This window comes from Asparagus officinalis, chromosome 3 (assembly GCF_001876935.1).
Source record: "Asparagus officinalis chromosome 3, Aspof.V1, whole genome shotgun sequence".
Lineage (NCBI taxonomy): Eukaryota > Viridiplantae > Streptophyta > Magnoliopsida > Asparagales > Asparagaceae > Asparagus > Asparagus officinalis.
In genome coordinates this window covers 33,596,069-33,609,653 of record NC_033796.1, presented here as the reverse complement: position 1 = coordinate 33,609,653, position 13,585 = coordinate 33,596,069, and the positions used below count along the sequence as shown (strand labels likewise).

The following is a 13,585-nucleotide window of genomic DNA, read 5'->3' as shown; positions in this document are numbered from 1 at the left end:
TACTAAAATTTATTTGCAATGCACGTGGTTAAATACTGTGATTAGGTATTTTTGGTTTATTTTCTTACTAAAATTTATTCCTCGGTTACTCTTTGATAATATAGGTATTTTTGGTTTATTTTCTTACTAAAATTTATTCCTCGGTTACTCTTTGATAATAATTTTTGCTCATTTTAATTAAGTAGTTTTGGTTTATTTCTTACTAAAATTTGTTCCTCGATTACACTTTGATTATTTATTTATTTGGTGTTTATTTAAATAGGCTACATCTAGTTTAAATTTTTATGTTGATAGTTGAATTGTCAGGAGATAAATATAATCTAAAGCCAATTAAAATTTTTATTTTATTTGGATCAACATGAAATCGAGCTTGACCTAAGAAAGTATAGGTGTTATGAAAGTGAAAACACTTGAAAAAATAACATTATAAAAGAAAGATGAATAATAAAGCCAATGAGTCAAGATGATTGATTTAAAGTGGGCTAAAATGGACAAAAAATGGTTAATGAAAAAAATCATAAACTGAAGATTAATGTTAACTCTAGTATACTTTTAAATGATAAAAACATCTACATATGCATATGAAAGCACTAAAAATAGTTTATGAAAATCCCTTCTAAAGATTTATAATTTTACTAAAAAATAAAACTATTCTATAACAATTCACAAAACATTATCTTTTGTTACTTCTATTTTATTTTTTATTGAGTCGAGATCAATCATTCTTCATCTTTACCTTTTTCCTAGCCAATTCTAGAGTAGTAGTGTCTTCATTGTCTATATCAATTTTGATATGAGACTGAAGCATGTTATCTTTTCTTGGGCTCATTCATCTTTTGTCTTCTCGTCTAAATTCACAAAGAAGTTGAATATAGTTCTTATATTCAACACAAACTTCTGACAATACAGACTTCGATTTTTTCATATTTCAATAAGAATATTTCATATATATTAAATTTTTTATGCTTTTAATTTATTACTTAAATAAGGTTAGGAGCTATCTTTTTTTTTCTGCAATGAATTCTTTTGTTGTGCATCCAATAAGAATTTATGTTGTGTCATAATGTTACCTTTGCTCTATCTGTGTCATTTTTCATGAGGTTCTGAACTAAATATATTAAAATTTTCATTGTTAATTTGCTTTAGATTGTAATATTAATATTTAATTTTGATATATTTATTTCATGAAGAAGGGATATCACTTAACATTAATATTAAACCATCGACGATTCTACAACATTTATCATTTGGATACTTATTATTAACATCTTTATCCACTTTCTTATTGCAGCCTTTGCAAACATAGCTCAACTCTATTATAAATGATAGTTATCGTTACGTTAAATGTGTGATAGTATGTCTCTATATTGGTAAATTATTCTTAGATTTAATTGTATGAAGTTTAGAGCATGTTTTCTAAGATCATACCTCTTTTAAATGTTATAATGGTTGTATATATTAGCAATTTAAATTTCTGTTGAATTTATAAAGAGCTTTAATGGAGATGTTTTTGTCTTGGCAGCTTACTCTAAAAGAGTGATATATATTAGCTTTAAAATATAATATTTTCTCTTTACGGTGTTATATGGATGTTTTGTTTGGTTTACTTACTATTCTCTTATTTTTTTCAGTAAGTTGTATCTTTGGATTGATATATATTATTGACGTAATTTACGATGACATACATATCTCCTCTATAAATTTGAGATAGATATAAGGTGAGTTTTATATTTAGTGACATTTAATAAGAATTTTACTAATAAAATATACTACCTTCAAACTTAGAAATCTTGAAATCTAATAGTGCTATTACATCATTATCTTTAATAGTATCTTTAAGAATTGATTATTCGTTAGTAGTCATACCCCTAAATAAAGTCACATGCAGAGTCGTGATACTATATAAGAAAAAAAGACCGATTTTATATTTTTTGCTTACGCAAATTATAGTAATTTTTCTTTTATCTTCTATGAATAATGTTTCTTTGATGAGCACAAAGTTGTTCAATATATTCTTCAGGGGGTATTTAGTCAGTGTTTCTTTGATAAATATAACTTATGTTAGTGTTAATTGAAGTGATTCATGGACGTTCTGAATTCCATTTGAAATAAAAACTACTTGATTCTTTTGAAGGACATCTCTAAATTTTCTAATAGTTCTTCATACATAAATCTTTATAATTTTTTTACCTAATAAATATTATTATCATTAGAGATCAATATTTATAAATTATAATCAATTAATGTTAAAGCTATTATATTATAGTCTTTTATTAGTTTTTTGTGATTTAGTCTTCTATCAATTAATGATACTTATGCATTTTTGGTTTTCTAACATATTGGTAAAATTATATGTAGTTATTTTAATTTATATAATAACATTAATTTTTAATCTATCATATATTTTTTAAATTTTTTATTATTTAATTGGATTTTTAATCTGTTATTATTACTATTTTTTACCTGTATCAACTTGACTATATTCAGATTTTAAAAAGTGATAGTAAACCTTAAATTATAAGTTATATTTATATATCTTAATGAAAAACATCACACAATTACTCTTTTCTTCCCCAAGTTCTAAATTTTTAGCTTTTTATTTTGTGTAATTTTAAACTTTTGAGAGTATTTTGTCTATTTTTCAAAACTTTTTGCTTTTTTTGTAATACTTCATGTAATAAACAGATAGTACGAAGATGTTTCATATATATTTTTAATCTTATTTAAAATTGTTGAGCTATAGATAGTTCATGAGGTTTTAGGATAGGATATAAGTATGATTAGTATAGATTATAATTTAAATTAAATACTTAAAATAGTACAGTGTAATTTTAACTTTGGAAAGTTTTTTCTGAACTCGTTCTGTTAAAGGGAGTATGAATTTTTATTTTTCTTAATTTTTTTATAATTTTGAGAATGACTTTTGTCTCTTTAATTTGTTTGATGGATTTATAAATATCTCATCCACATTATGTATATTTGTAGGTCTACATTGTTCCCGGGTTCGACCTTTGGGGTAGACATTATTTGTCTTGTTAATTTATTTGTTTCTTGCATATTCACCCTTCTTTTGTAGATATTTATAAATTTGGTATTTAATAATTTTATTTAGATTTGCATATCAAATTAAATTGTATCCTTATCTTTATACTATGTATATCTAATAAAAAGTTATCAATTTATCAATTTATTCTTACTTAATGGAATAATATTTGAGTTCCAAGGGTATTTTTCTCTAGCGAAAGATTTTCCCAAACTCGTGCTTTTAAAGAGAGTATGATTTTTTATTTTCCTTAATCTTTCTTTTTTATAATGTTGAGAGTAACTTTTATCTCTTTAATTTATTTGGTGGATTTTGTAAACATCTCATCCATGTTATTTACATTTGTAGGTCTACATTGTTCTCGGGTTTGACCTTTGGGGTAGACATTATCATTAATTTATTTGGTTTTTGCATGTACACCATTCATTTTGTAGACATTTATAAATTTGGTATTAAATAATTTTATTTAGATTTACATTTCAATTTAAATTGTATCCTTATCTTCATACTATGTATATCCAATAAATTTAGATTTACATTTCAATTTAAATTGTATCCTTATCTTCATACTATGTATATCCAATAAGAATTCATCAATTTATCAACTTCCTTATCTTCATACTATGTATATCCAATAAGAATTCATCAATTTATCAACTTACTCTTACTTAATGAAATAATATTTAAATTCCAAGGGTATTTTTGTCTACCGAAAGATTTTACCGAACTCGTGCTTTTAAGAGGAGTAAGTATATGAAAAAGAAATAATTTATTTATAGAATGTAAGAGTATGCATACTTTTTCTTATGCTCGTTAATAAAGGAACATTCCCCACCAACCTTGCTCCCAAAGCAAACCATATATTTGAGGTAATCCAGTAAATTAATTTTCCGTTGATGCTCTTAAGAGAACCAAACCTAAGACGTAGCCTACTACTCATAGTTAGCTTACTAAATCTGATAGACCCTCTTGGGTGTGACTGTATGCATACATGATAAATTTACAAATATCAATACAATATAATACAAATTACAAAGATATAAAATCTAATCAATTAATATCTCCCCATACAAATGCTTATTACAAAACAAATTTCATGTGTTTTCTATACTAGGTTTTATGCACGTGCAATGCATGTGGTTAGATATCATGATTAAATATTTTTAATTTATTTCCTTACTAAAATTTGTTCTTCAGTCTCACTTTGATCGTTTTTGCTCACTTATGTTTTTAAATTTTAGTATTGTAATTATTTATTTTCTTTGATATTTGTTTGAATGGGCTACACCAAATTTAAAATTTTATGTTGATAATTAAATTAACAAGAAACAAATGTGATCTAAAGCTAATTTGAATTTCACGTGGTTTGGACCGACATGAAACCAAGCTTGAAAGTATAATGTTGTAAAAGTGAAAAACACTTTTAAAAAAGTAGTGTTATAAAAGAAATATGAATAATTAAAGTTAAAAAAGCCAAGATGATTAATTAAAGTGGGCTAAAATGAAACTAAAGAGAATATAAAGTTTCTTGCTAATTAATTGATAGACTTCAGAAAAAAATCATTGACTAAAGGTTAATGCTAACTCTAGTATATTTTTATATGATAAAAACATCCACATAACCATATAAAAACATTTAAAAGAGTTCATGAAAATTCTTTCTAAAGATTCCTGATTTTACTCAAAAAATTAAGCTATTCTAAAAAATATTCCAAAAAAAATTTTTTTGTTCTTTCTGTTTTTCTTATCGAGTTAAGATCAATCATTCTCTACCTTTATCTTTTTCTTGAGCAATTCTAGAGTTGTGTCTTCATCATCTATATTGATTGTGACATCAGGCTAGAACTGGATTTCTTATGTAATTATTTTTTCCTGAGCTCGTTCATGTTTTGTCTTCTAGTCTTACTTCACAAAGAAGTTGAATGTATTTTTGATGTTCAACAAAAATTCTAGAAATACAGACTTTGATATTTATTATTTGGACATTCTTATTAACATCTCTATCCAATAATCTTGTTGTACTCTTGCAAGCTAGAACCACTGCTCAACTTTATTGTAAATAGTAATTATCTTTACATTATAGGTCCAATAGCGTGTTCGTATATTGGTAGAGTATTTTTAAGTTGTGAAATTTTTAGAGTAGGTTTTATAAGATCATACCTCTTTGATATTGTGATTATTGCATATATCAATAGTTTAAATTTTTATTTTATTTGTAAAGAGCCTTGATGGATATGCTTCGATATTAGCAGCTTGTTCTGAATAAGCCATGCGTATTAGCTTTAAAGTGTAATATTTTTTCTTTATTGTGTTATATGTATGTTTGCTTGGTTTACTTACCATTCTTTTATTTCTTTAATAAGTTGTATCTTTGTGTTGGTATATATTGTTAACACAATTTACGATAATATGCATATTTGTTTCTAATTTATTTATTTTAAAAAGGTTAGGAGTTACCTCTTTTTTCTCTGCAATGAATTCTTTTGGTGTGCATCCAATAACATTTTCTATCGTTTAAAATAATGTTACTTTGACTCTATCTTTGTTATTTTTCATAATGATCTGAACTAAATAACTATATTTTTCATTATCAAATTGGCTTAGATTATCATGTTAATATTTAATCTTAATATGCTTATTTCATGAAGAAGGGATATTACTCAACCATGGTACTACTTTATTAGTAATTCTGTGATATTTATCATTTGGACATTCTAATTAACATCTCTATCCAATCTTCTTGTTGTAGCCCTTGCAAGTTAGAACCACTGCTCAACTTTATTATAAATAATAGTTATCTTTACATTATAGGTCCAATAGCGTGTCCGTATATTGGTAGAGTATTTTTAAGTTGTGAAAATTTTAGAGTAGGTCTTATAAGATCATACCTCTTTGATATTGTGATTATTGCATATATCAATAGTTTTAATTTTTATTGTATTTATAAAGAGTCTTGATGAATATGCTTCAATATTAGCAACATGTTCTGAATAAGCCATGCGTATTAGCTTTAGAGTGTAATATTTTTTTCTTTATTGTGTTATATGTATGCTTGTTTGGTTTACTTACCATTCTTTTATTTATTCAATAAGTTGTATCTTTGTGTTGGTATATATTGTTAACACAATTTACGATAACATGCATATTTGTTTCTAATTTATTTTTTTTAAAAGGTCAGGAGTTACCTCTTTTTTCTATGCATTGAATTCTTTTGGTGTGCATCTAATAAGAATTTCAATCGCGTTAAATAATGTTATTTTTACTCTATCTGTGTCATTTTCCACAATGATCTAAACTAAATAATTGTATTTTTCATTATCAAATTGGCTTAGATTATCATGTTAATATTTAATCTTAATATGCTTATTTCATGAAGAAGGGATATTACTCAACCATGGTACTACTTTATTAGTAATTCTGTGATATTTATCATTTGGACATTCTAATTAACATCTCTATCCAATCTTCTTGTTGTAGCCCTTGCAAGTTAGAACCACTGCTCAACTTTATTATAAATAATAGTTATCTTTACATTATAGGTCCAATAGCGTGTCCGTATATTGGTAGAGTATTTTTAAGTTGTGAAAATTTTAGAGTAGGTCTTATAAGATCATACCTCTTTGATATTGTGATTATTGCATATATCAATAGTTTAAATTTTTATTGTATTTGTAAAGAGCCTTGATGGATATAATATTGTGATTATTGCATATATCAATAGTTTAAATTTTTATTGTATTTGTAAAGAGCCTTGATGGATATATTCAGTATTAGTAGTTTGTTTTGAATAAGCCATGCGTATTAGCTTTAAAGTATAATATTTTTTTTATTGTGTTATATGTATGTTTGTTTGGTTTACTTACCATTCTTTTATTTCTTCAATAAGTTGTATCTTCGTATTGGTATATATTGTTAACATAATTTACGATAACATGCATATTTTCTATACAATTTTGAGACAGATATAATGTGAATTTTATATTTAGTGATCTTTAATAAAAATTTTAATAGTAAAATATGTTACCTTAATATTTAAAGAACTTAAAATCTAGCAGTGACATTATGTGCTTATCTTTGATCGTGTCTTTAAAAAACTAATCCTTTACTGGTAGTCATATCCTTAAATAAATTTTCTTGCACAGTCATACCACATATAGGAAAAAAATATCAATTTTAATTTTTTACTTACACTATTGTAACTAATTATCATGTATATACATTTTGTCCATTATAGTAATTTCTCTCATCTTATCTAGCTTATTATATTTTGCAATATAGTTGATCAATGACTTCACTTTAGTTTCTATTGTAAGATTATTTATATGTAATTTTATATTAAATTTATGATTCATTTAGTATTTAGAGAATAAAATATGAAAATTTATAAATACAAACTAATTTTTCTTGTATCTTTCACGATGAATGTTTTTTTTAATTGGGACAAAATTATACCTTTTGTCAAAGTCAGTTCAAGTGATTCATGAATATTTTCGTATTTTGGGTTTATTTATTTCACTTCTCTATTTGAATTAAAAATAGTTTGATTTTTTTAAAGGATATATCTAAACTTCTTGATAGTTTTTTCATGCAAAATTCATTGTATTTTTCACTCTAGAAATATTATCAACATCAGAGATGGATGTTTATACATTATAATCAATTAATGCTAACTTATTATACATTATAATCAATTAATGCCAAAATTCATTGTTTTTTTTAATTGGGACAAAATTATACCTTTTGTCAAAGTCAGTTCAAGTGATTCATGAATATTTTCGTATTTTGGGTTTATTTATTTCACTTCTCTATTTGAATTAAAAATAGTTTGATTTTTTTAAAGGATATATCTAAACTTCTTGATAGTTTTTTCATGCAAAATTCATTGTATTTTTCACTCTATAAATATTATCAACATCAGAGATGGATGTTTATACATTATAATCAATTAATGCTAACTTATTATATTATAGTCTTTTGTTAATTTTATGCAATTTAGTCTTTTATCAATTAGTGTTATTACTAAAATTATATGTAGTTCCTTAAATTTATACGGTAACGTTAATTTTTAATCTATCATATATTTTTTAAATTTTTATTCCTTAACTGGATAGTTTTAATCTATCGTAATTGTTATTTTTTACCAACTTTAACTTAGACTACTTTTAGATGGTGAAAACAGATGATAAACTTTAAATTGAAACTTAAATTTATATATCTTAATGAAATGATATCAAACATTTACTTTTCATTGCCAAATTTCAGTCTTTGTGATTTTAAACTTTTGAGGACGTGTTTTGTAATTTTTTGAACTTTAATATTATTTTTTTAAAATTTTAAATTTTATGTTGGGTGCTTGTAATTTTTATGTTTTATGAGTTGGTGGTAAGTTTTCAAATGTTAAGATGCGGTTTTCAACTCTAAAATTTTGAGCGTATTTTTTACAATTACTAAAAGTTTGAGTTGTTTTTTTTGATAAATTCAAAATTTCAGCGATCTGCTGATAATTTTTAGATTTGATGTCTACTGGTTATAAAATTTAAAATTTTAGGATTTTTTTGATTTTTAAATTTTGAGGGAGTTTTTGTAGTTTATGTAACTTTGAGGTTATTTTTACAAATTTTAAGTTTTTAAGAACCTAGTAGTAATCCTTAAAATCTATCTATGTTGTTTGCAAGTTTTGAAATCACTGAATTTAGGGTGTTTTTTTTTCTAATTTGAACTTTTAAGGTTGTTTCTACAATTTTAGAAATATTGAGGGTGTAATTGTAATTTTTAAATTCATCGTGGGCTATTTTTAATTTTTAAATTTAATGTTTGTTGTTTTAAGTTTTGAAAAGTCAATGTATTTTGGGTAATTCTGAACTTTTAAAGATATTTTGTGTAATTTTTGAGTTAAATCTTAATCTTATTTTTTAAAATTACTGAGCTATAGGTAATTCATGCGGGATTAAAATAGACATAATTAGTATTTACATAGATTAAGATTTAAATAAAAAATTTAAAATAATATCTCATGTAGTTTGTTAATCTTTTTTTTTTAAATTGTTGAGCTATAAATAGTTTCTGTGGGATTAGATAAGATATAATTAGAATTAGAATAGATTACATTTAAATATAATATTTAAATTAGAAAAGATTAATATTAATCATAAAAAGATTTTTCTGAACTCGTGATTTTAGAGGGAGTATAAGTATGATTTACTTTCTTTTTATATAGTCGGAACTCCACCGATTTTGAGACTCATCCATATTAATAATAACGTCTCTCCTTATTTACTCCTAATCCTACCAAAAACCCCATCGATTCACGCAATAAATAAACCGTATCGATCCGTATCAAATCAGTTACGAACCGACCTCCGCCCAATCATCAGGCCCTCTTATATATTCCCCCATCCCTTTCCTCCGACTAAAATCTCGCTCAAAAACTCTGCGATGGATTCGATCGAGAACTACGATCTGATCCGCGATCTCGCCGACGGCAACGGAGGGAGGGTGACCCGCCTGAATGGCGGTTCAGCCACCGCGGCGAGGGCTCTGGTCGCGTGAAGTTTCATCCCGCGGCGACCGCGGGTCGACCCAGCCACGTACCTCGCGCAGATCGTGCAACGACCGCTCGCCTCCGCCACCAACGTCATCCTGCTGCGCCGCGCGCTTCTTTGACCCCGACGACCACTGCGCTCGCCAATGGAGCTTCGCTTCGGCGGCGAGCTCCTCGACTCCTCTCCGCACTCCCCCCTCCGCGAGCCCGGCCGCCCGCTTCCTCTTCCACCAGCTCATACGGCCGGCGTCTCCTACCCCGTCCATCCATGTACGTCGTGCCACCGACCTCAGCCCCGAGAACATCCATCGACGGCCCGAACCCTAAGTCCCCTCAGCTCAAATGTGCGATTGTCGAGCTAGCTCAAGTCCGGGGTCCTGCACTCCAGGCCCCAAGTCGCTGTGGGCGACGCACGGCTCGTACAATCGCGCCGGAGGATTCTTGGGCGGAGGGAGTACGACGGCAAGGCGGCGGATGTCTGGTCTTGCGGGGTTATCCTGTACATAATGGTCGTTGGGGAGTACCCCTTCATTGATTTGGAGGACAGGCAGAATCTGAGGAAGGTCGTGGAGAAGATTCTGGCGGTGGATTACAGTATACCGGACGACTGCCGGGTTTCTCTGCATTGCAGGCAGCTGATCTCGTCGATTCTGGTCAAGGACCCGGAGAAGAGGTTTGGGGTTAGGGAGATTAGGAAGCACCCTTGGTTTGTTAAGGATTTGAGGGAGGAGGTGAGGGGGGATTTGATGGATAAGCGGAGGGACCTGCAGAGCGTTGCGGAGATTAAGAGGATCGTGGAGGAGGCGAGGGTCGCGCCGAAGGGGGCGTTTGATGATGATGATGAGGAGGCGGCGGTGAAGGGGACTGAGGAGGAGGCGGAGGAGGTTAGGGATTCTCACTAGGTTTGTTTCTTGTAGCGCATTGTGGCTATAGAATCACACTCGAAATCAATGAGAATTGAAGGGCTCTGTTTTTGGAAGCAGTAATTGATCCAAGTATAGATTTGATATGTCATTCTCTTGGAAGATAGCGAGACATTTTTATACTTTGCTACCATGTACATAGTCTTTATAAGTTCTGAGGCAGACGGAAAAAATATTAAAAGGCTGCCTGTGATGTCACTTACCAGGTTATCTTTTCCTTTCTTGTTGTGATCGTTTCCTTTCATTTTAACTTTTAGTTTCAGAACAATTTTATGTTTGGCACGAGATGAAGTCTGCATGTTCAAACCTGAAAAGCACTGCATACCCTGTTCCTGTGGAAATTATGCGAGGACGTGCTTTTTTTCTTATGTTATTATCGAGTAAGTGATGTTTGGCACAGTCTTTTCAGTCGATGCGTAGTGCTAAATAGAAGGCATAACTATTTTTATCTTATTTTAGCTTTCCCCCCCCCCCCCCCCCCCCCCCCCTCCACTTTGCGATTACATTATCTGAGGTTGCGTTTGTCCCTTGGATTATCAGGATTTTCAAACTGGGGACTTAAAAACCATCCTTTTATGCTTTTAATTGACGGCATTGTTGTGTCCGCACCAAGTAAAAATCTTGCGACTTGCGACTTAATCTTTAACTCTATTATTGCATTGTTGTAGCGTTTCATTAAAGATTGACACAGTCCAGGAAGAGGATCCTTGATCACCTTCATTTGTGAATGCAGTAATGGAATTGTAATGATTAAGACTGATAATAACATCTTATAGCAAGTTTTGAATCTTCTCTTGTCCCTTAATTTTTCAATTCTATGACAGAGTTTCAGGTCTTCAAAGAATTATGTTTTCTTTGTACAAGATCTCTCTCTCTCTCTCCATTCCTCAGGGAAGATGATCTTTATCGTGAGTTTTATTGGATTTTAATGTCTCAATAGCAGTATCCTCCTCTGGAAAAGAATTTCCATTGGTTAAGGATCTATTCAGATTTGTAAATGAAGGTATCAAACCATCTTGAGATCTTTCATCATATTGTTAGATCTTCTAGGGATTAGTCTTATCGTTTGTGATTTCTAATGCAATTTTTTTTTTAGTGTTGCTTCGGTACACCAATAATAGTCTTTTATCTAATAATTATTTATTTTTTATTCAAAGGGTAATAAGGTAATAGCGTATCTTCAGTGCTCTCAAAATTATTTATTGTTTATTTTTTCTCAAAAGAATAATATTGGAGATATTCCTTTCTCAATCCTTCACCCAATTAATCACAAGAACTTGCGTGCTCTCATCTGATTATTCACTTATTCAAAGCCATGATAACAATTCCATTGATCATTGGAGTTCGATGACGGATGAAGTTTCAAAGAAGAATTTTTTTTGAGAAAGTTGGTGAATTTCTCGTATGGCGATGAACAATTATTATCCATGGCGTGTTCGTTGAAGATGAAGCCGAGTGGAGAACTTGGTGGACAAAGCCATGGGAAAACTTAATTGAATTATTAATTCGCCCCACAATTGCATACAATATGCAAATTATTATTAGGACGCTAGCTACCACCAACCATATTCATTTACCCATGAATCCCACAGAAGTAAATTCATGGAATAAATGAGTGGAATGAAAGATTAGTAATAGGATCAATTGAGCAAATGGCAATTGAGTTCTCAAAGATTCCGATAATAACCTTGTATAAAAAAATGGAAGAGAAGAGAAACTGGAGTTTTGTTAGGGTAAAAAGTTGCAATTAAATTGATAGCAAAATCACCAACAAATGGTCTTAAATTTATAGCAAAACCATCTTCTTGAAGGGCCGAGTCCAGAGGAAGGAGGAGGGCTGAGTTAGGTGAAATACGTAACCGCCCTTGACGATACAAATAATTACAAAAAAGGGTGTGGTACTCTATTTTTTGTGGGAACCGAATTAACCGGGCGTGTGAGAGCACAAATTACGGAGATTAATTACAATTTGTGATATCGGTACTCCCAAAATTATTTTCGGAGCATCGAAGCTGTTGGCTTTTTTTTTCACTTTGCATATTATTTTGCTAGTAGATATTTTCAGTTTGGATATTGGTTTTGCAGTTTGATTTTTTTACCAGTTAGCTTGATATATTATCAGCTATATCTGCTATTTTGTATAACAGTGAATGATTTTATAACTGAAGGTTTCACGATGAGAGTATCTATATACACTCTTTGTTTTTATCAATAATCAATTAAAAGCAGAGAAATTTTCTAGATGCAATCATTACTTATCTTTGGTGAACATAAAGATGATATATCTACTGTATTTGTGCTGTCAAATAAAACAATATTAGGTTAACTGAAAATAAATGAGTTATGAAAATCAGGCCTGAACGGGGTGCAGTCGTGATACACTGCCCTAGAAGATAGAGGACCCGCCTGTCGCCCTGGCGTAGTCGATCCTCCCCCCTAGCGGTAAAAGCCCCCGGAAACGGCCGGCCTCTCTACTCGGGCGCGAGTAGCAGAGCTTCTGCTCAGATGAAGATGATTGCCCAAAATAATCCTCAAAATATGTAGCCGAAAATCTTTGAGTACTAAGAGTAGCAGAAGGAGGAAGAGGGAGCTATGAAATTCTTTGTGAATTTCTGTGTGTTTTCCCGAATGAACTCTGCCTCCTTATATAGCCTCATGAACCAGTAACCGATGCTGAATCTCCTCGTCCGTTGGGCGTAAATCACGCTGCCGTTACATAATAAATGCTGCCGTTACATAATAAATGCTGCCGTTACAAAAAAATAAAAGCTGGAGAAGCAAAACCCGAGTGCGGTGCGGCGTGGCGTGGCGCGCGCGTCGTGTCGTGGCGAGGCGAGGCGTGGCGAGGCGAGGCGTGGCGTGCGCGCGCGCGTGTGTGGAGAAAGAGCACAAACACTAGTAGGCCCAAAACATTACTCAAAGCCCATTAGGAAGTGAACCATTATAAACCACTTGAACTTCTCTTCAACTTCCAATGTGGGACTATTCACAATTGCCTTTTCCTTAAGAAAATGCTAACAGTCCCCCCCAAAAGGCAATATTGACAAAACAATTAGTAAAACATATATATATATATAT

General features: G+C 30.4%; 1 protein-coding gene across 1 annotated transcript; it reads left to right on the top strand.

Annotated features, from left to right (window-relative positions):
• Positions 10,091-10,486, top strand: LOC109834924 (serine/threonine-protein kinase SAPK7-like). Its single transcript, XM_020402938.1, has one exon. The coding sequence runs from the start codon at positions 10,091-10,093 to the stop codon at positions 10,484-10,486; it is 396 nt and encodes a 131-aa protein (XP_020258527.1).